The sequence below is a fragment of the Meleagris gallopavo genome, chromosome 1, assembly GCF_905368555.1.
Source record: "Meleagris gallopavo chromosome 1, MGAL_WU_HG_1.1, whole genome shotgun sequence".
In the NCBI taxonomy this organism is placed as follows: domain Eukaryota; kingdom Metazoa; phylum Chordata; class Aves; order Galliformes; family Phasianidae; genus Meleagris; species Meleagris gallopavo.
The window spans coordinates 24,136,733-24,164,522 of record NC_139404.1 but is presented as its reverse complement, the minus strand read 5'-3'; the positions used below and the strand labels follow the sequence as shown (position 1 = coordinate 24,164,522).

The 27,790-nt window shown below is 35.1% G+C and overlaps 1 protein-coding gene across 1 annotated transcript in view; it reads right to left on the bottom strand.

Moving 5' to 3' along the window:
* Nucleotides 1–27,790, bottom strand: part of CTTNBP2 (cortactin binding protein 2) — a 78,558-nt gene that overhangs the window by 4,220 nt on the left and 46,548 nt on the right. The window contains exons 5-21 of the mRNA XM_085218948.1: nt 27,468–27,671; nt 21,981–22,080; nt 20,166–20,316; nt 18,897–19,151; nt 16,267–16,384; nt 13,997–14,272; nt 12,967–13,062; nt 12,470–12,549; nt 11,431–11,517; nt 11,248–11,347; nt 9,181–9,333; nt 8,714–8,901; nt 5,880–6,058; nt 3,051–3,256; nt 2,655–2,840; nt 1,265–1,325; nt 186–318 (exon numbers count right to left, since the gene is read on the bottom strand). Of these exons, the coding sequence (XP_085075074.1) occupies nt 186–318; nt 1,265–1,325; nt 2,655–2,840; nt 3,051–3,256; nt 5,880–6,058; nt 8,714–8,901; nt 9,181–9,333; nt 11,248–11,347; nt 11,431–11,517; nt 12,470–12,549; nt 12,967–13,062; nt 13,997–14,272; nt 16,267–16,384; nt 18,897–19,151; nt 20,166–20,316; nt 21,981–22,080; nt 27,468–27,671 (2,573 nt within the window). The remainder of the gene's footprint in view (nt 1–185; nt 319–1,264; nt 1,326–2,654; nt 2,841–3,050; nt 3,257–5,879; nt 6,059–8,713; nt 8,902–9,180; nt 9,334–11,247; nt 11,348–11,430; nt 11,518–12,469; nt 12,550–12,966; nt 13,063–13,996; nt 14,273–16,266; nt 16,385–18,896; nt 19,152–20,165; nt 20,317–21,980; nt 22,081–27,467; nt 27,672–27,790) is intronic.

The following is a 27,790-nucleotide window of genomic DNA, read 5'->3' as shown; positions in this document are numbered from 1 at the left end:
TTAAAATAACACGTATTAAACCAGAACAGTCTTCCTCAAATGTACAATTTATTATTGACTTGGGATTACTGCCAAATAACTTCATAATTTTCTTCGGTTCAAGTAGTGTAAAAAATTTATTTTAACCATTTTGCAAACAGCTGCATATACTAATGATGTAAATTATTTAAGAACCGTGTGTTTACCTTGCTTATATCAGGCTCAGATTTGCTGGAGCACATACTTTGAAGTTCCTGCACAAGATCTACTTCATCATCAGAACCAAGGGACAGCCTTTGCTCTAAATTCAATGTTCTCAGTTGGTTTTTCTCTGAAGATCTAGTGAAAAAACAACAGCAGGAACAACACCACCACAAACCAAGAGGGAGAACAATGAAAATTAAGCCATTGTGCAGAGTTTTAAAATAAATGCTATACAAAACTGAAAAATAGAAATTTCTTTCCAAATATTTTAAAAACCACCAATGGAACAAAATATCTAACTCAGTAGCAGTAACAGTTGTAATTATTTGCTATATCTTAATAAATGTCATTTCTATTCAAATTATTCTCTCCATTCTGAAATTTTAACAAAGGACTCTTTTAACCTCTCCGTTCAAAGACTCCTATTTTTTCAATGGAGCAATCAGTTTTATTCTCATCTCTTTTTTGGACTTAATTCCAAGCACCTAGACTTTTAAAAAAGTCAATGTACTGGAAACAAAGAATTCTACACTCTTTGTGCCTGTGAATGTCTGAATGTGGTGGAATCAAGATTTCAGATGGAAGTAAAATCTCAGGTACAGCTCCCTATCACCCTATTAACCCTATTCATACCGTTTTATTGAGAAATTGAGTATTAATTGGACTGTATGAATTAATTGCATGTATGAAACTCCACATTTCCATTCAGTAAGCCAGAAGAGCTAGAGGAGAGAGGGTTTTTTCCGTCGTAATGCCATGTGAAAAAAGCCTAGGTTGGCTTTTTGTGGCAGAGTATTTGCTACATAATATTCTTAAGTCATAGGCTATTCTGTTATATAAAAAGAACATAAAGAGGTGCAAGGTTTGAATTACAGAAATGGATTCTAAAATTACACTGAAGTATGCAAATTTTGTTTTCTCTCAACACGAAATTGAAAAGCATTCTTTTCTTCAGATGTAAAACCAAAACATTATCATACACAATTTCTTCACTTATTTTAACGTGTAGGGTTATAACACAATTTCAACATCCTTATTGTTTTCAAAGTGTTACACATGCCATAGATGCCATGCCACTTACTTAGTGGCAAGAGAAGCTCTTTTCTTACAGTTCGGTTGCAACATGGTCTTAGATTTTATACCTGCAGAGAAAAAGAGGTTGACTTATTAGTGGATTATTATGTTTGTTAAATTCTGCATTATTAAATGTGTAATAAATGGGGAAAAGTTTAGCTATTTACTGGCTTCTTACATCAATAGAGTCTTCTAAAGATCGTAATACTTTCCTTGAAATTTGTTAGAGTAGCTGTAGGGCTATATGGAAAAGCTAAGATGGCAGTGATGCCCAATGCTTTGGTGGAATACAGAGTAAGAGTTCACTGTGTGATGCACTTGATCCACACCTACTGGTTCTCTCAAACAGAAGCCACTCGTTAGTGGGAAAAGATTTAACTTCATTAAAAATAACAACAACACAACCTACCCTTACTTGGAATAGGAAAAGCATAGAAATGAAAAGCTACTCTAACTAAAAATCAATATGCCTTTTTTTTTTTTTGGACGATTATTAACTTGCTTTCAAAAATATCTCCAGGTCCAAAGTACGTTCAACCATCCTACTCCAGGTTATGTTCATTTGAGTTCTTCGAATCCTCTTAGTGGGATTTGATTTACTCACAAGTGAAGTAAAAAGCAGAACTGGGACGTTAGATTTGCAATTCAGCTAAAGCAGACTTCTTTCCGAAGAAGAGCTGAGTTCAATTTAACATTAAAAAGTACTAAACATCAGTACTGCAGACCTATATAAAGGTAATTGGGACTAGAATCTTACTGTTTATAAAATGGGGAAGGGAAAGCTTCTCTGAAAGCAAAAGTAAGTAATTTGATTTTGTCCTCTACAAGTTTTCCTGTTTTTTTCCTTCCAGATAGATGTGTGTGTGATAAAAGAACAAATACTGCATCTACATACATCCAGATGACAGGTGTTCATAATAACTGCTTGTTAGATGGCTTATGATCTTGAGGTGAAAAGACATTTCAAAAGTGTCAGCTACTAATATAACTTTCACATGTGTACAGAAAAACAGAACAAAACCCTGAGGTGTTCTTTATGTATTGTAAATCAGATTGAAGGGCCAGAGGAAACAATCAACTCATGAAGTCGTCTCACAACCAGAAGTGAGGAAAATCACTGTAGGCAGTATGATGCAAAACCACTGCTCTATCTCCCATCGTCAGAGCCAAGGCCTGCCTCACTATCAGACAATAGGAAGGGCATTAGAATAAACTAGAGAAGAATGAGGATACTTCATAGCCTTGAAACAACTTGGAGAAAACGTGAATATTTTTTTAAGCCAGTAAACAAAACCACAAGTGCTATTTAATAGAAAATTATTTTGTTATGTGGAAAAAAGTTACCTAGTTTATACCCCACACTCTTTTCCCCCACAATTCAAAACAGAAAACTTTACCTTCGCTACTTATATCCTGCTTGTTCCATGACTGGGAGGATAAGTGGCCTGACTTTTTGCGAGGACTTGTGCTCACTTTTCTCCAAGAAGCATTCTCTCCTCTTTTCTTACTACAGTTTTTGTAGCTTGAAACCATAGATAAGGGAAAATTTCCACCCTTAAAATCTGCTATGTAATTATCTAACTCTGAAACAAGAATAGAACACGGTTAAAAAGAACCAAGTGTTGCAAAGAGCGTTTCTTTGACTACTACGTACATCCCTGTTAGCTTTTAACAACATGCCCCCATCATAACTAAAATTAAATTGCATGGAAATTTTATAAAAGGAACCAAACATTTGAAAGCTTCACTTTGGCAACGTATGGCCGCCTGCTTTCCACACTGCTCACACTTACCTGTTCTGGGTAGAGGACAGCCATGCAAAACTGCTTTATTTAGCAAGATACTGAGAGCAGCTTTAACAACAGCCTGTTGACCTTGGCTAGGATTTTTTTTGGCTATTGTTTGCCCTGGTACAGACGGTCTTTTCACAGAGGCTCTGGAGAGTATTGCTTCTTGAACTCTGGGAGCTATCACAACATTCCATAACTTGGACATCCACCTGTAGATGATACACAAACAATCCTTTAACCTCAGAGAAAATGAAGAAAACTCCAGATTTTATATTTCAGGTAATGTATCAGATTTTGTGCTTTCAGGAAGCTCATATATTTTGGACATTATATTCCATATCAGCAAGGTACTGATTTGATAAGGGGAACTTCATTTATTTGCTTTATATTTAAATGCTTGACCAAGATTTTTTTCACATTACTTTGGCAAACTCTTCACCATCTGATACTTTTCCTCCTTCAAATACCAACGTAAAATATCCTTTTTGTGCATAAGCTTAAGGCTGTAGGGCTTAAAGAACATCCCAGAAAGATGTGCAGGCACCAGAAACACCTGTCTCATCAACAACAAAAACCTTTCACCTTTGCCAGTGCATGGAGAAGTTTCCATGTTTGCAGGTGTTCACTCATAGCCTATTTGCTGCCAGGGTAGGAAAAAGAAGCTATTCAGTCATTACTGCATCCTTTCCAGTACTCTTCCATTTCCAAGCTTATCCAGCTTACAAGACCTTTCTATTCGTACAGCTGCATCTCTCTCACTCTTGTTTTGTTTATTTGATCTATGGTGAAATGCGTTTCCAGGATGCTGTGGATTTTCCAGATTGTCTGATTTAGAGACTGGGTCTGATTACAAAAAATTGATTAGATAGGACATGGTTCTTGTGGGATTTTAGCTTAAGAGAGAAATATTACACTCTTTTAGCACAGAAGTGAAGGAAAAAATGTGTATTAGGAAATAAATAGTTTCCCCTCAAGAACAGCTTACAGTTCTTGAGGGAAAACAGTTAGGAGCATCAGGAGTAAGGCACATCTCACATCTATAATAATCTTTTTAAAATCAAATTCAACTCTTTTTTTCTCTCTCTTTTTTTTTTTTTTTTTAGACTGCATGAGTCATTTCCTATATATTTTTTGGTTAGTTATGAAACATAAGATCAAAAATTTGTGACATATAGCCGTGCAACAGAGCACTGAGATAAGATTGATAAAAGTGGTGTTACTCAGCAAAATAATTGGTACCGTTAATAAAGTAAGTTGTACAATACATATTTAAGATGTTCCTGGAAGCCATCATCTTACAGACACCATTCCATGTGTCTAGAGTTTGCTTCTACCAGCTGACTTAAGAAAGTAAACACCAGTACACTGTAACTGCTGAACTATCAGCAGAAGGTGAGAGGTGAAGTTATGTAAACTTCTGACTTTCTGTAATACTGCTAGCATGAATGGTCAGAAATGAATGTTGCAAAGATAAAAATTAGTCTAGCTCATTTAGTTTAGCAGTTGACTGTTGATGGGCTGTACAGTGCTATTCTGTCTTAAATTATATTCCCACCCAGTGTTTAAATTCAGTCTTATGTTTGGTTTTCATTTGTGCACATCTTGATCAACTCCCCAGTGCTTTGATACAACTGATATTTTGGAAAGATATACATCCTCCACCCCTGAAAATAAGCTGTGAAAAGAATCTCTTTCCTGTTGGAATATCATCATTAATTCTCTAGATCAAAAACAAGGGAAAAAAGGTTGCCAAAATTTTCCTCATTTATTCAGCCTATGCTCCAAAACATGTGAAATATGTGAACCAGCACACAGCACAAAACAATTTCCTGTTCTCCCTCTTCCCAGCTGCTGGTTTTACCACTTACCCCGTGCTAACAGCCAGCTCAGAACAAATTCAATTTCGAGATAGCTGTCTACTGTGTTAATACACTGAAGTGAATCAGTGAAGCTTTAACAAATGCAAAAAAGCAGCAGAATAGCAGTGCAGAGGAGGGGTGAGGGGACAGGAGTGGCTAACAGACTGAACTGACACCTACTACTGAGTTGCTAATTACATTTATTTATTTGTAGTTATGTGACTTTACTGTTAGGTGTTGTGCAGATAAATTAGAAGTGGCTAGTAAGCACTCACTGCAGCTGTACTTTTTAATTATCACAGAATCACAGAGTGGCCTGGGTTGAAAGGACCTCAAGGATCATCAATCTCCAATCCCCAAACCACATGCAGGGCCACCAACCTCCACATTTAATACTAGACCAGGCTGCCCAGGACCCCATCCAACCTGGCCTCGAGCACCTTCAGGGATGGGGCATCCACAACCTCTCTGGGCAGTCTGTTCCAGCACCTCACCACTCTCACAGTAAAGAACTTCCCCCTGACATCCAACCTAAATCTTCCCACCTTCAACTTAAGAGCATTTCCCCTTGTCCTGCCATTATCTACCTTTCAAAGAGTTGACTCCCCTCCTGTTTAGGTACTGGAAGGTTGCAATGAGGTCACCCTGCAGCCTTCTTTTCTCCAGGCTGAACAAGCCCAGCTCTCTCAGCCTGTCTTCATTTTCCCTTGTCCTGCTATTATCTACCCTTTCAAAGAGTTGAAATTGATAATAATTGATTATTAGTAGACAAAAACTGTGTTAAAATGAAGAGTCAAGTGGCATGTCACCATTGTAAAAGACATTATGGGGATTAGTTAGCTTTCACTAACTTCCACTTAAATACTTCCAAGGATGCTGAGTCAGATGAGTCTGGGGAGAAAAATAATTACTACACTTGTAATAACTGTATCAGTGGTACTGAACAGTATTAAACAGGAAACAGGAATCTTACTTCACTGTTGCTTGGCCATGCCCTGGCACCACTGGACAAGAGAAGAAATGTTTCGGCCCCATAAGAGCTTCAGGTGCTCCGAGACGAGATAAGCAAGAGTTCAGCTGGTGCCAAACGGCAAGAATCCAGTCTATGATCTTGCACACAGGATCACATGGAGGAGGTAGTTTGCCTCTGAACTGCAGAAAGAGAAAGGAATGTTGACACAACTTTAGATCTCTGCTGCAAACACTTCCCTTGAACATCACAGGAAAACTTGCCTGGTCCCCCCCAGTATTTTTTTCCCTCTCCTACCATGAAAGTCAAGTGCAGACAATAACTGCTCAAACTTTCTTATGTAGTATACTGAAATCTTGTTATATTCTTATTTCCCCAACTATGTCTCCTTATCAACAAGCTGACGTGCTTCTATTCTCATGTAGGAAACAAAGGAACAAATCTGAGTGCACTTTATTTTATATGACATTTAAGATTAGAGATACAAGAGGCATCTACTGTATGCAATATATATAATAAAAGTTGGGCATAAAAAAGAATACACCATCCCACTGAACAGGAATGCCTGATCCAGGCACGTACTCAGATTTCTAACTTGGTCTTAATATTTAGTAGTGATGAAGGAATTTTCCTTGTTAAAGGAAAAATCTTTTTTCCAGAAAAAATCTTTTAGCTCATGTGAGTCCAAATTAGTCCTCATCATTCTAGTCCTAGGATTATATTCTGGAACAGTTTGAATTAGAGGAAGCTTTAAAAGATGCAGTATTAGACAGCAATGAAGCCAGAGCTCCTTGAACAGTTCCCACAGAATCTACAGCTGAACAGTTTAATGTTAATAGAGAAAAACACTTAAACTGTTCCCATGTATCCTAATGAAACAAGGAGAAAAAAACCTTTTCATCTGAGAACATTAACATTAAGGCATAAACTAGTTATTAGAATACAGAGCAAGGACCTTTAAAATAGTTTACTACTTTTATTTTCCACCAGGTTTTAAAAACAAATTCATGTTGTTTTTTTCTTCTTTTTTTCCCTTAAAATAGTCATCATCAGATACATGCTTTAGAGAAGAAACCTTAGTGAGAATATCCAAATTCTGCTACTCAGAGGTACAAACTTTTCACATTGTTAGTCTCTATCCTATGAGACTAAGGACTGCTTTTAGCATAAACAAAATAGTCTGAAGATGACATGGCACACGATGCTGTCATCATTCTGGTAGGTAAAGCAGTTTGGTAGAGGAATTTTGATCCATGTCTGTGACCAAGTCAGAATACCACTGCTCCTGCTATTATCTGCTTTAGTGTATTGCTTGGCCTTGTGTTCAGTTGAGGACAAGTTCTTCTCTCTGATCTCAAATGATCTAGAATCAAAGTGCTCCTGTCCTTAGATCAGGCTTAGATCCCACTTTAGATCTTCTCCAGTCTAGGTTGTATTCTCAAGCATTTCTCCTCAAGTGCATGGAGAATTCTGATACACACTCATATTGCACTATCCTCTGGTCTGTATCTCATTTCAACCCTACCATGTGTTTGCAAAACAGCAATTTCAACCATCCCACCTCCCTGCCCACACGCAATTGCTACTTGCTGTCATTCTTTGCAAGGAGTCTGGAAACCATTCAGACCCTCAGCCAGACAATGACTCACCATTTCTGCCTACCACATCAGTACAGACATAAAGATTTAACACTTGCAGAATAAAAGTAAACATGAGAAAAAAGAACCCGAAAAAAATGTAATCTAAGTAATCTGTTAAGAGCTTAATTGATACATTCCACTTTACTCTCTATTTATATTCTGTACCCCTGTTTCCAGTAATCAAAGAATATTTAGGACTGTCTTAAAACTTTCTCATTATCATGACTGAAATTTCATCTTTTCAATCTCTCCAAGTCAGTAAGCTTTTATAGATGAGAACTGTGGCACAGGGTGAAAAGGATGACATCTCCCAAGATAACCAAGATACGTTCAGCTGTACACTCATCTGACACTAGTTCTGCTGTCCCAGATCAGGACTCTTTACTACTGACAGTTTTTTCTATTCCTAGAACAATTTCCCTTTTTAAGTCTGTCCAAAACTCTGCTGCCAAGATTATCTTCCTTTGCAGCTGTTCTGATTAAACTCCCCCTCCCACTCTCTAACACTGCCTGACTGTCTGCAATAGCTGCTATCACACAGGAATGTTTTTTTTTTTTTTTCCAAATAACATTCAAAATTACTGTTCTGCTTTTGGCCACATTTATCTTTTCATTTCCTATCCCCCATTTATTTATTCATTTTAAAACAGGCTTCCATCTTTATTCTCTTTTGGACTTTGTTGCAACTTCAGCAGGCCTACTGGCTCAAAATGACCTCCCAAATGATGTTTTTCACCCTTCTTTCTCACTGAACTGCTTATTAAAACTCTTTTAGCTGCATAAAGCTTACACAATACGCACAGAGCATATAGCTATCTCATTTGCAATGTACAAAATAAATTCCTTGAGAAAGGGATTTTACATTTGCTGAACAGATTCTTACTCATCATACTCACACAAAAGAAGAAAAACCATAATTAAACATATTTCATACAAGAGATAAGCAACTATAAGCAGTACCATTATTGCGGCCAATCAATGCCAGGCAACCACAGACACACACCTTCCTATATTAAAGCCAAGCACAATATTTACAGATATTCCATATATTCCTGTAAATAAATGTGTTTTTATTTTGGTTTGGTTTTTTTTCCCTGAAACAATTCAGTTATCTGATCAGCTTCTGACATTACCACTGTACATATTTCAGACTTGGTGAAGAACAAAATCACAGAAGCTGAGTCAAGTTCTGCTTACCTTGTTTATAACCTTTCTTCTTAAAAACCTCTGAAGCAAGCCACACATTGGTTCTCCATCCCACCTAAGCTGAACCCAACGGAAGTGCTGCTGGACTAGCAGGTCAGATCCATGAAGATGACACTTGGCAATTGTCCCCAATAAGAAGCAGTTCTCATGAAAGTAAAAGGCACCAGAAGCTCCATTTGCTAAAAGTGAACCATTACAAATTTTACTGACACACTCAAATGTTTCTATATTTCATATAAAAGCAAGAAGCAGTGACTTTATTTGAAAGAAAAAAATAACACAACATTTAAATTACCCTTAAAATTTAATATGGTGTATTTAACCAATTGTATTTTTCAATAGAGGAAAAAAAACCAGAACAAATTATATTTTTCTTTTCTAAGTTCCCCATTTTTCATGTATTATAATACAACTGATCTGCAATAAAAACATTTATTCAACTTAAATTCTTTAAATACCTCTTTGAATAGTGCAAGAGTTTTCTGAACTACGATTCTCAAGAGGTGCCAGAAAATCTCCAAGTAATTCAGATAAAGATGCTCTCTCCAGATTTTCTAAAATCACAATGGTTGTCTTGCTTACAGGAGGCTGTTTAACTGGAACCAGACAAGCTGAAATATAAAAATCTCATGAATGCCTACTTTTAAAAAAGTATTGTTATTTATGTACACAGCTTCTACAGATACTCACACAACGTAGTTGTTTTTTCAATTTTTTGCCTCTTAACAAGTTCAGAGGAAGCTGTACAATGTTCAAAATTAGATGTATGAAAACAATGGAAAGAATCTCATACAGTACAGTAATAAAAAAAAGAAAGCCATTATTAAAAAAAAAACCACCAAAATTCATATATAGGAAAGATTTCCACAAATAAATAGCAAAATAGCAAAGATATCTGGAAACATTTATTTCAATTGCTACTACTTCATCCCAAACTTTTAACATCTATTCTTCATTCCAGGTAGTGATAAATGGATACAGAATATTCTGAGAATATTCCACGTTTGTAGAAACTTAATAATTCTGAGAGATTAAATACTTGTTTGCTACTTTTCTCTCATCAGAAGATCCATCAGAATCTCTAAGAATCATCTAAATAATCAGAGACAGTTTGAGGGACAGTTACAAACAGTAGCACCTGAATCTAATAAGCATTACAATGATACATTATTTCATATTTCAATTTTGCTCCTGACTTCAACGGTGTACGTTGAAATCTAAACAAGGAACATGTTGAGTAATAGCTCAAAATCAGAATGGCTAGCAGTTATAACAATTTGTGAAATTAAAAAAAATAATGTGCAAAAGTCAGAGGAGACCATAATCTTCGTCTTACTATACAAAGCACAAGCACACAGAAAGTCTGAAAAAAAAAATGGGTCCATTAAAATATGCATTCTCAGCTTGTTTTGTTTAGGCAAAAACAAGCTCTGACAGAGGACAAAAATGCACTCCAAATACATGCTAGACATACATTTGTTGTAAATATGACAAAGTTACTAAAAAGTTACTAAAAAGAAGTAAGCACAAAAGAAACAGATACAAACTGAACTTTAAAACTCAGGCTGCCAATCAGATTGGGAAAAAAAAAAATAGTAGGAGAAAGCTGCAAAGGGAGTGAATGCAGATACAAAGCTGAGAATTGCTTTCAAACAAGCAAACTGTATTTGAGCCAAAGATAATTTGGACAGTGTTAAAGAGAAAAAAGCATCATCATCAATGTATGGGTAAAATGCATTTGTATGAACAAGTATGGCAGAGAAAATTTACCTCGTCTTTCACTTCCATACCTTCATTTATTTATTTTTTAAATATTTTTTTATTTTTTAATGCCATCCCTTCTACACTTGACCAACCCATATGGCCCCATTATTCTGGTTCCATACTTAATTTCTCTATTCTCACTGACATTTTTATTTGGCTAATCTGAACTCTTTTCTTACTCTTACCAGTGGTTCATCACTAGTTTACACAGGTGAAACCTATGGATCACTCTAAGAGTACTTTATTGTGGAGCACCCAACTAAAGAGGTTTTAGTCTACATGCAATTATTCATGTCCATTAATAGAGTTATTCATTTTAACAGAATTACAACTTTGCCCTGTACCAACGTGACATAATACAAGCAAACATTTGCCTGTCCAGGTGACAAAAATTTGGCGTACAACACAGAAGCATCTAGTAAACAAGCACATTGCAAAAAGAAGTGACCTGGCTTTTTAAGAATTCCTTCTCTGCTTCTTGCATTCCCAGAAAGCTAGCAATTATAACTCCCCTAATACATATGTTTTGAAACATTGGCTACAATTAGGCAATAATAGATTTTTTCTGATTCAGTGCATTTGAACCTTAGCTCTACTTCAAAGTTTAGACTCTTACCATTATTTGCCAAGTACCTAGAAAAGTATGTCTTCTGTTAAAACACGCCACTCACTAAGCAAAATGTTTTAATGTATTTCTTTCCTTTGTATGAACAAAAAATTTCCTACCAATTACTGAGATCGGACTGATGAAATAAGCTTACCACTACTGATGAACAATTCTGCAAGCTGCTCCTTGGAGAAACCAGCATCCACTTCCACTTTAATGATATCACATGTAGATCCTGCAGCCACTTGTTTTTGCTGTGTTGAAAATGTATGGATTTGGTGAAATGGTGAATACTCCAAGTTACAAACTAACTAACTTTGTGTGTTTGTGTTAATACCTTCATGCAGGCTGCTATCTGATACGCTATATAGTCTTGCAAACTCCCTTCTGGACCATGGAAGATGACATTATGATATTGTTCAACCTATAGATAAACAAGACATTATTCTTGGAAGTTCACAGACTCAGAATTCTTTTAGTCAGATTTGAAATATACAATGTTCATATGACACATATTTGAAATATTTTTCACAGCTGTTCTTCTAAACAACAAAGTTCTATCCAAGTACACAGCCGAACTTATGCAGATTTTAGACTTGATAATTAATGTTAACATGTGTTACCCAATTATCCCTACATTTTCAGATACTAAATAACTTCTGAGAGCTACAAAATCTACCCATCTACCAACATCAGATGTATATATATGTATATGTAAGTATTATACTTATGTCTATATACACATGTATATATATGTGTTATACCTAGGTCACTCTGAAAGTAATGTCTTTTCTTCATAAGTGCCTCCATGTTAGAAGTTGTTTTGTCAGACTGCCCCTCTGCTGCCATCTGTCACACAGCAACAGAATTTAATAAAATATTGGTGGAAAGGTTCAACCTGTACTATCATACTGCCAACATCCACCTCTGATGTTGCGGGCCCACATAATAAAATAGGAGGCATTACCTCTGTAGCAGCTCTTGAGTATATATATAAATATATAAATAAAACTGTTCATAAAATCCAGGTCCCAATTGCTTACGTGAATTCTTATTTACTTTTTCCTATAAAGCTGTAATTATGTAACTTTGTAAGGAAATAAAATATAGAAGAGGTTTTAATATACTTTCTTGAGCAGCTCAGTTTATCAGATTGCAGCTATTTAAAGAATGAAGTGAATATCCTTATGTGATTACAATTACTGGGAGAAGGTTTAAGGGGAATTTTATTTTAACATAACAACTTTTGTCCTACTTCATTTTTTTAGAAATCTTTGCATTCTTTCATAAAGTAGATTACATTTTTTTTAGTCACCTCTATTAACATAATATTTTCACATATGAATGATGTGGAGAGAAGCTACCATGGTACTCACCAAGCGGAGGTAGTTCTGAAGAGTCTGAAGATGGATCATAGATGCATAAGTCACACTATTTAGGCAGCCTTCTTGAGGTCCTTTAAAAGAAAGAGATAAGCAAATAGCTTTAATAAATCTCTCATTTTAAGAAGTATGTATAACAAATACATATGCTTTTTATACAGTATCAACAATAACTTACTAAAATTATAGGCTAAATAAATTAAAATAGTGAAGAAATTAAAAGCATTTACCTATCAACATAGATTCACAGTTATTTATGACATAAGTAAAACAGATACTACTATACATGCAGAAAAGATAGTAGGGCTTTTATGTGCCACTGCATTTTCTAAGCGTTATAAGCCCTTTCAAACCGAGTTAAAGAATTAACAAAATATGATATTTCTGATTACTAAATGATACTGAAGAAGAAAACCAATGGTGATTCTGAAATTAAATACTTCATTGAGTGTTTTAACAGTCAAAACTGAAAATTATGAATTGAAACTTACCAAACAAAAACACTGTGATATGTTCAGCTCTGTTTTTCTTCAAAAAGTCCCATGGTGGTTGGGAAAAAATCTGACCTGTTGACCATGAAATGTTTCCTGTTAAAAACAAAAAATGAGAGATTCCCTTAATATGTAAAATATCCCATACTCAAGCGTATAAAATTGCCTGCAGAGGCTGTATACACTGACCAATTTGACAAATAAATCAGTCTCATGTACTAAATAATACTACTGTTTGATAGAGGACTGATGATACTGATGTTTTCATCCAATTAATAGATAAGTGAATAGCTAGATTGCCTTTACATCTTTACATGTGATACACTACCCTTCCAGTAAAACAACATAACTCGACCAGTCTAGTATGAACAGGGTTTTTTCTTGGGGAGGAGCACTTCAGATGATGCATACAAAGTTTCAGTGGCCTACTACCACATTCTGGACAATTTTCTTACTATTTTGATCCTTTAAAAAGATTTTATATTTTACTTTGTTAAGTGAAACTACATAAAACAGGGAATGTTCTGTTCTACCTATTCTGAAGATTTACAGTCTAGATTTACTGTGCAGTTTGGTTGTACTGTACAGACAATAGTGTGGGCTTTGGTTTAACTAATTTTGTTTCACAAGTAATAAAGATACCTCTTTTGGATTTCTAAATTGAGTAAAAAGTTAATTGACTTTGGACACCATGTTCCCCCAGGTGACAATAAATACACAGTTAAAACTAATAAATACTTTCATGCCAGCATGTTTAAAGTTTCATAGTCAGAACTGGCTTTTCTTAGTCTAACATCTGAAAGATCAAGAAATGCAAGATTTTTTTTTATCTTACTCTACTCCTTTATAGTAATACTTGAACAGAAGCATAAAAAATGTTTTATTAACTGTAGACATTATAGCACTGTTTAAGTTCAGCAACTGTCAAAAGTAGCCTTAAGTATTTTTTAAACCATGGGATGAAATAACATTTCACAATTTCAAGACAACATTTCAGTTTTGCTTTTATTTAATACACCAATATCCATACCTAGCTTGACAGATAATATACTGCTTGCACTGAGGCCAATGTTGGATTCTGCAGCACCATTAAAAGACAGCTCTTCTAGGCTCCTCCACCCATCAGAAGCAATTGCTTGGAAATGATTTGTCACTGCCTGATTCACTGCTTTTGAAAAATCATCCCATGTTGTTTGTTTGCGGATATTTAAAGCACATATTGTATTTTCTGTATCAAATTCCTCTGTACCACAATGGGCTGGTTCAATGCCACTGACTGAAATCCTTACAGGCACATTAAGAGCATCTGTTGGAAAAAAGAAAAACAAAAATGAGAAAAACTATATACAACTCAATAAAAATTATACTATTATACTTTGAAGATGAATAACATCTAATATTTAAAAGGAAAGCCACAGTGTGACTTCCTGATACAAAAGAGCAACTGTAAGCAGAGCACAGGTCACCACAAAACCAAAACAGTGATGAAAAACAAATATCAAGGTATCTATTACAAGAAATCATTATTATTATGATCACTTAAATCATAGGAGGAAAGACAAAACTTACTTACTCTTGTATTTCCTCTTTATAGACTAACTTATAAATTAAGACAGATGGTAGGTTGCTTCCCAATGTTTCTGTTTGTTGTGGTTGTGTATGGTTCTATTATCAATGTAAAAAGGAATTTTTTGGCTCAATTGCACAAGTGGAAAGCACAGTTAGTCAAGCCAAATGTCTTCAAATAAAAACTAAGAAAGGAAATCCACTTAGAATTGTGTATTTGGTTCACTAGTGAATAAACTGAGAAAGATTAAAAGAAAAAAAGTAGAAAATGTACATATACATACTAGAAAAACACAGCAAAGTAATTTCATAGAATCATAGAATGGCCTGGGTTGAAAAGGACCTCAAAGGTCATCTAGATCAGTTTAGTAGGCTGGAGATTTCAGTCCCCTGCAATGTGCAGGGTTGACAACCACCAGACCAGGCTTCCCAGAGCCACATCCAGCCTGGCCTTGAATGCCTCCAGGGATGGGTCATTCCGTTCCAGTTTAAGTTATTTTAAACCTTACTCTTTGAGGACTAGAATAAAATTCAACAGAAGTCTGTATGGATCAATCAGATGACTAAAAGTGAAAATGAAACTATTTTCAAACTCCACTGCACAAACAATACCTTTTAGAAATTATTTCCTAAATTGCAAATAAGTGCAATTGAAAGAAAAACAGCATAGTCCAAGGGTTCTAAGTTGATAGAAGCAATTGGATTTGTGATATGCCCGACCAGACAAACAGGATATTATGACTGACAAAAATTATACAAGTATCAGTTTAGTAGGCTGTAGATTCAGCTACTGAAAACTGGATTCAGTCTGACAAAGAAGTAGACCGCAAAGGAGAATTTTCTATCAGAAAGTGAACTGTGTAAAATTGTAGGATATTGCAACAGTAGAAGACAAAAAATCAGAAACAGTTCACAAAGCTTCTCTAATTTCCTGAGAATCAATGAACTTGACTAACCCCAGACCTACACTACACAACATGAACTCAAAATAAAGCGTATGAAATACAAATCTACCAAGGCAGTAAACTTCTGACTATAGAGAAACAGAAAAACAGAAAAACAGAATTTGTGAGTGGATGGACTAAGCTGGAAATCAAGAAATACCCAGGTCAGCACATTTCACTGGATTGTAAGAAAACTTAAAGAGAAGAAAGAGGACAGGTTCCAGAAAAAAATAAAAATAAAAAAGATCTTCTGAGAGAAGCTATTCATGCTGGTACAGAGAAGTTGTTTGATGTTTTCTCTAAGACTTCCTTTGAATATTAAGCAAAAAATCCCCATAACTATAAACAAGTGACAAATAAAATAGCGCTTTCAAAGACTAGATGACTGTCTTAGCCTAAGGAAATATGACAGCTATCCATCACTCAATGCTTTTTCTGCAAGAATTAGAAGCAAAGATGAGAATGAAGGTCAAGGAAAAAAATAGCTTCGGAAAAATTAGTTACTAGCATTACACTGAGAAATTTTACAAGGATATTGATGTTTGCATTGTACAGTGTAGTCATGTTTCATATGGCTTAAAATTAGAAAGACATAAATCATTTATTACTCTCCAATAAAATTTTATCACAAACTTTTGCAAAATTTGGAGAACAATGACTTGCTAAGTTAAAAAAAAATAATTTTATGGTGACAAAAAATGGATGACTTCCCTTTTGACATTTCCACCTCTTTGTGCCACAAGTTCTTTAGCAAAGACATTTTTGCATATTGCTGATAGTAATTACTTACTTAAGTTTTCTAGGAGATGTTTACAATCATCAGTAGCAACATCATGTAATGTTCGATTACATTTATCTTTTTTTTCAGCCTCTAATCCACCATGGCTACAAAGGATTTCTAGACAATTCTGCAAAAGTAAGAGCTGTATTATTTTCTTGTCCATTTGCTATATCAAATTGTTCTACCAATATGCAGTTAAGATACCTAAATGAAATTCTTATACATGCATTTCCAAAGACCAGCTACAGAATTTCTACACGTGTCCAAATGATGTTCCTCACTACGTTGAAAACCAGCTGTACTGTACGGTAGTCTTGAAAGTTTCAAACCAAGATTTTGAAAAAGCAGAACATATACAGCCAAGCATCTTCAGTCTTCAGACACCAAGTGCTGATCCACTGAAGTGATCAGTTCTTAACATCTGGCCACTAGTTTATATATTCACATAAGGAAATAGGACTTCACAATGTGATACAACAGTGGCCATTTCAATACATTTTGTTTTGAATGTCTGGGCCTTCAAAGGCAATTCTAAAGTTTAATGCAGACTAAATAAAAAAACTTTTCAAACGGCAATCCAGTTTGCATTTCAGTAAGGATGTAATTCCTCAAGCCTCACATCTGACTGTCAGACAGCAAAAGAAAAAAACAATTGTTTTAAAGTCATGTTGCAGGCCTCCCTTCTGGCAGCTAAAATTCAAAGACTTAAAAATATATGTAATGTGATTAACAAAAGCAGAGATTCATTACACTCAATTAGAAACAAGGTACTAGCAGATAAATTTGGATTGGTGCAATCATACTGTAAAAAGAAAAAAATCAATTATACAAGTCTTTCAGAACTAGAAGAAAAAAGCCCCCAGCTATATTTCAAATGTTGTTTGATCTGTGGACAGAAGACTGATTAAGTTCTGATTTCTAATTGTCATCCATTCAACATCAATATGGGTAGCCTGCATGAAAGCACTGCCATCCTCAGACGTGTCTTTCAAGGACAGATATCCATTTAAAAAAAATGCACCATTGCAAATTATCATAATACTGTACTGTTAACTTCTGGATTTAATCGCAGTAGAGAAACCAAGTCTTGGAAGTTTGTGGAAGCAGCTAGCAAAAGTTCCAGTTCAGAACAGGGAATTGTTTCAAGATTGGCTGCTGTTACTTATTTTACAGCTGCTGTAACAGAAAGACTTCTGCCAGTACATACAATACTCTTGACACATTCCATAAACATAATAGTCATTTAAGCTATAGCTCCCCATGAGACAGAATTTTACTGCATAGTGGTTCCAGCACTTGTCAGAATGTTTCAAAAATCAATTAGCCAACTAAATGTGCCATGAAAAATTAACCAGAAAAAAAGCAGTATATTTTCTCATCATGTTAGTTAGTTAACCATCTCTCAAATAGAAGGAATGAATGGAAGACAGCAGAAAGGAAAGACTGAACTGTGACACTGAAAGAAGGGAGAAAGGAAGGGGAAAAAGAAGTGGGATAGAACAAAATACGAGGTTCATCTCCTCAGTACAGTAAGAAGCTTTCTTGGCTCTCTTGTCTGTGATTCAGTAGCTAAAATGCTTTAACATAGTTCACAAGTAAATAATTTTTGCCTATCAATCTTGAAAACCTGTGCAGTACCAGCACTATTATATGCAATTATCATGTAGAGTTGTGAATGACATGGTACTGGCAGTGGAGGTAAAGGATTAGAGAATGGAGCTAAAGAGTTAATAGTATTAAAGATGGTTTTAAGCAACCTCTAGATTCTTAATATCCCAAACATATTTATTGAGTCAAAAAATGCATTTAATAAAATAAATATATCTTTAAACCTGTGGCTATTATAAATTTATCACAGCAAATTTGTCAGGAGAAAAAGCATATCTAATGACAGAACTGAATTAGCCTTGCAACCACAGGATACTTTCTGAAGTCTTGGACTGTATTATCCTAAAATTCGTTCTTCTGTGTTTAGCATTCATTCTTCATTTTCTCCTTGGATAAAAATTTAACAGTGAGATCTGACTGACAGTTTCTAAACAAATAAATATATCTTGTCAAAAATCAAGTAAAATATTCCATCTCCAGAAATGTTCCTATGTGCAATCAGATCTGTCAGGTTTGTCCCCACTTATCAGATTTTCCCTGCCCCCAAGTTTATTAACTGCTTGCTCAAAATAAGAAATTAAATAACATATTGTTGCAAAAATGTTATTAATATTCCTTTTCCTGCTGGAAAATTGTTCATAGTTTCCAGTTACATTTAAAGACAATTTAACTATGTCCATCTAACATCCATATTAAATACGTATCACCCAATGAACAGGCATTTAGGTAGAGATTCACATCACTTTAGCTTTGAAAATCTGCATCTCAGCTAATCATATTCTCTATTTTTGTTATTTCCCCAGAAGTATGCACTTAAAAATAATGATTCATCACATTTAAGCTGGATATGTAGCTTCTGCAGTTAATGATCCAAAGGAAGTATCTTTCTGTCTCTATTAAGTCAAGTGTGTCAGCAAATTAAATAAGAAAATTAGACTTGCCACCCAAGTTTTACTTTGTCACAGTGAAAAAGGAGGATTTATCTCACATAAACTCTAGCAGGTTATGGTAACTTGGTCACATGGTCTGACCTTAAAGCCTTTTGATGCTGCTATATGGGCAGCAGTCCAACCCTCTTTGTCAGCATGGTTGATGAGATCTGCAGAAATAACAGGTTTTCTTCTAGTGTTACAGCCATCTTCTCTGCTCTCCAAATCAAAGTAGTTTGAATTAGGCTCTGTATCAGCGAAAGAGTTCCCACTGTTTGAATCTCCATAGTACATAAGGAGCTTAAGACTGTCAACATTACCAGAATCCACTGCTGCGTGAATGGGTGACCAGCCATCCTAAAGAAACAAAAGCAAAAAGCACACTTCCACCAAGCACAGAAAAATGTCTTCAGAACTCATATCAACAATGAGTCTGAATGGAACACTCTATTTGAAAATTAAACTGAAAGATAAGAGTAACATATTAATCCTTTGGGAAATGGAATTACTTGTATATATCTGGGGAGGAGGAAGAAGGAAGGAAGGAAATGTAACACACTAATTTTACAGTTTTTCCCATGGACGGTATAATAGACAGAGACTTCAAAACTCTTAGAAGAGTCTAAGTGATACTGGACTGTGTGTGGTGTTAACAGACTGCATCCTTATCTTGTATCAAAGTAACATGACTAATGATCAATAATCTGTATCATGTTGCATTAACCAATTTATCAGATATTTTCATGTATCATAACTTTCTCCCGAGTAAAAAATACTTTCCAAAACCAGAATAAAAAAAATCTAGCGTAAAAAGAGCAAAAGTTACTGTGAATTACAGTTTCTGGACAGCCTAAATCACACTTTTACTGCCACACTTACTTAAAAATTTTCAGAAAAATTTCATGAAAGTACCAGAAGAGAGCATTACCTAGATAACTTTGAAACAATTATCCTCCCTTTCTCCACTTCTTTTTGCCATATTCTTTCATTTACAATATAGTAGGCTTTATAATATTGGCTAGCAAATTTCGGTGGGCTTCCTTCAAAGTCAAGAATAATTAACCATAACATAAAAAATGGAATAAAAATCTAACTCTGCACCTTAAAAATAGTTCAAAGTATAAAGCAGAAGAGTTCTGTTTTGTATATCTGGTGCTGGAGAAAAGTCTGCAGCAAACTGCCGGCTGAAGCTGACATAAAGAATGTGTACTTTAGGAGATTTTATAGAAAATATACAGCTTAAAAAAAAGAAAGTATGATGCAAAACCATGATACTAATTTCAAATTACATTATATTTTTAAGATTTAAAGAAAACTTTGAATAAATAATGTAATTTTTTTTCTAGGTGTTTGCAAGCTATTTTGACTTACGCTGGTTTTTACTGTTCGATCTGCTCCTCTTTCCAACAAGAGCTTAATACAATCATTATTTCCATATTTGCAGGCCAGGTACAAAGGTGTCTGTCCTCTTTCAGCAGCATGGTTAATATCAGCCTGATACATAATTAATAATTCTGCACACCTACAGCAAACAATAAGGTAGTAAAATTATCCTGTATTTGACATTCAAAAATGTTAAAGCTTAGAATACCCAAATATCTAATTTGAAGAAGGCAAAATACCAATTGTATAGATGGAGATCAGCCCATGATTTATCAATCACATACACATACATATGTAGGCATATGGTATACTTTTACACTCAGGTACAGTAATGAATTGGACTACTTTAAACACATAAATATTAAACTACTGTATGTATAATTTTAAAATGTCAGTTTAAAACATTATAATTTTAAAGGGCCAATAAAAACTTCTTGACAGATGACCAATAAAGCAGCATTTCTTTCCTGACTACTGATTTTTCAAATAGTTTTAAAAAGAAAACAAACATACAGGCACCCAGAAACTCCAATTTCTCCCGTCAAGCTCCTGGTAGCTGTGTTTTTTGGCAGGATCAGCTTTAGATACCACCAGAAGAGAAGTAAACTAGAAGGGACAGCAAATGGAAACTACCCCAGAAAAATGTCTTAGGTTGTGTTGGTAGCAGCTACTGCAATAGAACAGAAGACTTGGTTGAGGGGTCAAGAGAAGTTGCTTCTCATCAGGGGCTTGCACTGGATCCAAGATCCTGTACTTCCTCATGTAAGTCCAGTTTTCTTCCCCATAGGGTTAGCCCTCTTTCCCTACCTCTTCTCAGCATCTCTGAAGACTTCAGAAAAAAAATTAATTTTAGTCTATTCTCTCTGCAGTTCAAAAAGAGTTTTAACATAAAATAACGCCCATATAATCACATGACGACTTTTTTTTCTGGATAAAAGTGCTCTGGAAGAGGTTATCTAGTAGTTGTTTCCAACTTCCAGTTTCGTTTCCTACAATTCTATGCCACACAGTAAAACTGCAAAAAAATAAAATAATAATAATAATAAAAAATCACTGCCAACTTTCAGCTTCTCCACTTAAGTGGAAAATAAATCATCTGGACAAACTGTTGTAAACTGTTTCCCAGTATAAAGAAATGACAAAATTTTCCAATCATGCTGTCATAGAACGCCCATCTTTCTAAAACAGGAGCTTGAAAAAATAAAAGGAAATTATGGCAAAATACATTTTGAAAAAGTTCTTAAAAGTATTCTTTGACTCACACATAACTTTTTGTTGTTTAAACTTACTGAGATGAAGAAAACCTTAAAAAGAAAAAACAACCAAATCTGTTTTGATTGTTTAAAGTATTTGATTCTATCACTCGTACAAACACTTAGGTAAATGTTCTTTTGTCTGTGTATATGATAAATCACAGTTCTCTATGCTTAAAAAATTAATGTAAAAATAATTATTTTCTCCTCCTATGGTGAATTCCTGTATTGTAGCTGACAACATGAAGAAAATTAAGAAATTTGAAGGCATGACTCCTATGCAGACCAGTATCACATTTTGGTTACTAAGAGTACACATGTTCAGCATCCTTAAGAGTTGCAATTGGAAAAACAAAGAAAAAGGAAAATACCAAAAACAGAAAGGCATATGAATGTGTGAATATGAATTTGAGCAGTTGCTTTCAATAAATGGCATTTAAATACTTGTGCATTCTTAGCTGTAAACACATTATAATGACAGTGTATATAAGATAATGTAAAATGCATATAAATTAGAGTAAGTACCGATGGGAAAAATGCTAAAACTTACTTGACATGTCCCTGAGCAACTGCTGAACACAAGGGTGTAAAGCCATTTTTATCAGCAGCATCAACTTGTGCTTCTGCAGTCAGCAGCAAACTCACGCAATCTATAAATTGAGAATAAACACAAACTGATGCAATAAAAAAAAAAGTGTTTAAAACTACCAGAAGATAAGACCTGCTCAAGCAGCATTATCTTGGAGCAACAGACACCAGTCTTTTTTAACCATACACCACACTTTAATGAACCAAAATAGAAGCTCTGGAAGAATTTGCAGGAGGGAGCTGAAAATGCACCACTCTACTGCAAAAAGGTTCAACCCAGATCCCAGTAATGGATTATCCCATTAATTGCCACTAATGGCAACTCCCATAGTGTTAGCTCATTTCTGTATTTTTGAAGCTGGAAATTTGAATTACCCAGCAGTCACACTGACACCTCCAAAATGACAGCGGAATTGGAAACGTTCACAAGCTACACGGAACTCAAACAGCAGGCCGACCAGCCTTGTTTTAGGACACTTTGACACAGAACTGCAATGACTAATAAGATGAGCTTACAAAAGCAAAAAAAAAACAAAACAAAGAAAAAAAAAACAAACAAATCCTTCTGACTCAAATTTTTCCAAAGTTACATGCTAAATATAATAGCTAAAGCTAACTAAGATAATTAATTACACAGTAATTGGACTGCTGTTCATCTATACATTGGACTGTAATTTAATGCAATTAAGTTTGAAGAAAACATTAAATCTGCTCTACAATCTTCAAATTTGTTCTATACAAAAATAAGTCTTCTCTAGCTAAAACTTCTACTTTGAAAATACACCCAGCTTGAAGAACAGTTCTCACTCTTGACCCAATTTCTGAGCAAGCTTAATTCTTTTTGATTTGAGGAAATTGAGAATTGAGGAAGAACCTGGAGATGAGCTTTGATAGTGAAGTTTATCTCTAGATACCAGAAACATATCTTTAGAATTGCTTAGAAATCTGACTCATCTAAAATGTTTCTGAACTTACTCAACTCCCGTTGCAACTCTTTCAAATATTTAATGTGGATGTTGTGGAGCTGATTAAACAAATAATTTAAGAGGTAAGATTCTAAAACACTGCAAGTCATTATACTGCAAATTAAGATCCTTAAATATGTAACCTGATTTGAAATGGCCCCTCTTTTTTTTTTTTTTTTTTTTTTAAGTTGTGAGGACAAGTTACTAGAACTTAATATGTTAACTAACTTAATTACTCTTTCCACATGTAAGAAAATACTAATTAAAGTGAAACTATTTTTTCCATCACTTTGTAACAGAAAAAATACTCATTATTACATCATTTTTCCCCTTTTCCATTGTCAATCCCAGTCTTACATTAAACAGTTAACTTGAGAAAAAAAAAAAAAGGATTCCTGTTTGGCATCCTAAAATGCCTAAAACTTCTAAAGTTTTTGAAGGTTGTTAAAAAAAAAAAAAATTGCATTTGGCTAGAATACTCTTGGATTTGTTCACAAAGCATATGTTAGCCATGCAGAAGCAACAAAGATTGCACAGAACAAGACCACCTTTCCAAAAAAGTAGAGTTAACTCACTTTTTGATTAGCAGATCATTCAGGTAGTAGCTTATCTATGTGAAAATTCTGTTTCTGGTGAAGATCACTGAAAAGAACCGTTTACTCTCTAGGCTAGGTGCAAGCATGAGGAATCATAGCTACTTTCAGAAGGCATAATACATGAGCCAGCAAGCTCCACACAACCTGTTCTGATGGCACATCACGTAAAAGAGCAAAAGTCTCCAAGAAGCCTAAGTCCTTTGGATGGACTTCTGATTGGGATTTGGAGGAGGGTAATTTGGGTCTACTCAGACTCATTAACTTCAGTTTACCGCTGTCTGCCATAGAAGCAATCAGCAGTGCAGGGGATATATCAGAAGGGCAAGCACAAGAGAGACACTGATGTTGTTACAGGTTTTGGTCAAAGCGAAAGCAAAACGTGGAAGTTCATTAGCACAAACATCTGGAGACTTTACTGCTCTCCATCAAAGCTCGGTAGGTAGTTCTTCCAGAGTGCTGGCAAACACTGTGCAGATACATCCAGCGGCTCGGCAGAGCTGAGTCCATGTAGCTGTATGTCTGCACCTCACTCTTTTTTCCTTCCCACATTCCAGTTTTTCCTATCAACCATCATACCACAGCCTCCAAACACGCAGGACAGAAGAGAATTGATCATACCGTAAAAGTATACGATTAAAACGTAGCTGAGTACATAGGATAATTATTATTATTCTCTTCACATTTCTATATTAGGAACTCTTGTTATTTATTTCTCTTTTTCTCAGCAATGTTACATATGATAGAGAATGGTTAGAATTGCCAATGCTATTCAGATATGCAGACAGATGAGGCTTTGGGCAACTTCATCTACTTCAAGGTGTCCCTGCTCATGGCAGGAGCTTGGAACAAGATTATCTTTATGCTCCTTTCCAACTCAAACAGTTCTGTGATTCTGTGTATTACTCATGTGAACTACTGTGCATTTTATCAAGTGCGTCGCAGACTGAAGTGACTTCTGCTTTGTTAGTGGATCAAACCAAAATGGCCTGACAGCACAATCTGTTCAGTTCTCCCAGTTAGGTGGCTAAATCATAAAAACAAGTTTCCCAGCACTCATTCAAACACAAAGGAAGTATTTATGTATATTTTTAGAGTAAGTTGTCTCTCTCAAGACCTACAAAACTCAGGACTGTGGGAGCACTGAAACAAAGAAGCTGCTATGAAATTCATATGCTGGAAAAAAACAAATCTCATCTGCAGCTCTCAAAGGGCAACTGTTTATGAACAGGAAAACTATACATTTTGCAAACAGAACAGACTAGGAAAGAACATTTCAGTGTTCTCTTTTATTGCATAGCTGACAATTTTCTCTACAGACTGAACTCAAAGGACACAACAGCTGCTGCCACTGTCTTGGGTACAGAGTGCTCTACCTTTCTTTAGTTATCCACACATCTTAAATACTGTATTTATTCACTGAAAGCACATGGAGACCATTTGCTTTCCACTCTTCCCAGACACTCTGAAACACAGTGTTTGTTTCTGAAGGGGATCTCAGGATGGGAGCCCCAAACAAATCCTGAGCTACTCTTTTCTTCTGGCCAACTATTTCCCAGGAGAAATAAAAAAATCTGGTTAGTTGATTTAGAGGAAACAAGGGGTCCCATAAATCACTGAATCTATTTAGTCACTAACTTCAGGTTGAAAGTATTTTCGATAAATCAAATCATGGTGTTCTTACCCTCTAGGTTAAGAGTATGTCTTAGGTCTTTCACAGGAAGAATGGAGGAGGGGAAAAAAAGTACTGTAAAGACAGCAATTTACCACTGACAATCCTACTTAATGCAATGAAAAAGTTTGTAAAATTAAATGGTTTAATCCTTCTTAATATTACATCAGCGTCCTTTTTTTTTTTTCCAGCTATTAAGAAAGCTATTCAAAAAGACTTTTTAAAATAAGATACTAATCCCTATAATTCTTAAGTCTATATGTATTTACATAAAAATGCTCTTTAAAGCCTGCATTTTGAAGAGCCGCATCTTATCTGTGCTATTTGGAGCAAACTGCAAGTAACAAACAAGTGATTACATATCAAAACACAAAAATCTTTATCCAAAAATACTATGAATCGAATTGTTCACATCACGCTCAATTTTCACACAATCTATTAAGACATAAATGCTGTTGCTGTATGATTCATTCAGAACTCACACAATTTTAGTCGCTAAAATGTGATGATTCGTAAAACAAAGTACTTCACAAATCCTGAAACTATAAATGGAAGTGTAATGATAAAACCACTGTAATATAATTTTTATCTTAAAATGTAAAAGATACCAACAACTATAGGATGTCTGTACATGTGTTTGTTTTTATTATTTTCTTTTCATACATCACTCAGGGACATCTATTATTTGAAATTTTCACAATAAAACAAGCAAACAAATTACTTTTGCTGTCAGTAAGAGCTGGTTAGTAACTGAAATTGAAGATCAGGGTATTTGCTTGAAAACACCTTAGGAACATAAGACGAGAGAAGAATTAGAGCAAGCACTGTCACCCACAAACACCACCCAAGGACATAAATCTAGAAGAATCTACAGAACATTCAGTCAGTGAGGGGAAAAAAAATTCCACACATTGTGATAAAATGGGACCCTTACTACTGAAAGCAATAAATTGGAAGGAAGAAAATAAAAGAAAGGGACTTTTCCAATATTTTAAGGGTCATAGAGTATGGGAACTGCTGAGTCATGGCCTTAACCACTGATTGATCACCTGAGGAAAGGACTGAGCCAGCCGCAGAGCACAGGTGAAGGCAATTCACTTCCTAGTCCCCATTTAAGGGCTGACTGCCCCTAAGGAAGGATCTCTTTCTGGAGATCCTTCCTCTGTGGAGTCTTTCCTATGAACTTACATCTTTAGACCTACACCTTTGAATACAGATGAGAATTCCTTCCCTGTTTGTTTCTTTTCCCATTTTCACCACAATAATCTTTCCAGCTCTAACACCAATGTAACACAAGGCAACAGCAAATATCTGTCAAATGGAAAGGCCCAGATGATTCTAGAAACTAAATCATAGCACTTAGTAAGGAAAGAAAAAATACATTCTGAACACAAGGAAAATTCTTCCTGTCCCTATGTCTGGTAGCAAAATTAATCTTGAATGTGTCAGTAAAATGTTTTAGACTATTTGTCTAAGCACGGATTTTAGAACCTCACTTTACACTCTGGCTTTAAAAAGACTTCAGAAGACAAAGAAAAAATATTTTTCTACAAATATTGTTTTAAACAGTGAGTTGGAGACTTCTAATTATGTCACAAATAGGTGCATCGTTAAATAAAGTCAAAAGTAGTCTTGAATGCAAAGGTCTTTAAGACACCGTGTTTCACCTTTCAGAGAAAAATCAAGACTTTACTAAAATTAGTGAAATTTCAGTCATTTGTATTGAAGGACTACACCTTCAGTGTTGAAAATGAGCATAATGCTTTTGGTTGCAGGTTTTTAAATCTGTATGAAAAACTACAGTTAACTGTACTCTGATTTTTGAGAAAGTTGCTGTTCAAAAGATTTGTGTTAATTGTTGGAAAAAATCATTGCTTAGAGTTTGTATCAATTAAATAAATATCTTTCACTACAATGTTCCTCATTTTATAAAGTTACCTATAAAATATGAAGGCTGACTGTTGAAAGGCTCAAGAAGATGCTACCACCTTGAGATCAAGGGTTGGGAAAGATGGGAAAAGAGAAAATTGCTAACTATTTCAGTAGAATGTAGAGAATGAACTAAGATTATTTCATTGAGTTTAAGATGAAGACAGTGTTTCCCAAGTAACTTGGTACAGTTCCAAAATTTGGTTAATTTAATATTAAAAACTTATGAAATAAGACTTTACTATTTCATGTGAATGTGCTGAACATAAACAAATCTTAGAATTGCTTACCTGTGTGTCCATTTGTAGCAGCAGAATACAAGGCAGAATAGCCATCTTCACAAGAGTAATTAATGTCCAGTCCTTCTTCATTAAGCAGCATTGATAATAAAGTGACATTTCCCTGGGCAGCAGCTTGGTGAAGAAGGGTGGGCCTGCCACCCAGGGGGACAGGACCACCGCTTGTTAACAAAGGGGTTAGGGAGGAAGACCAGCCTGTGAGTTAAAGCAACAGAAGTTAGAACGAAGACAAATTTAAAAAAAAGCTCCGTGTTTTTTCTGTGTTCCTTTAAACATTAAGAGTGATCTTCAAAATAACAAGATTTGTTAGTTTA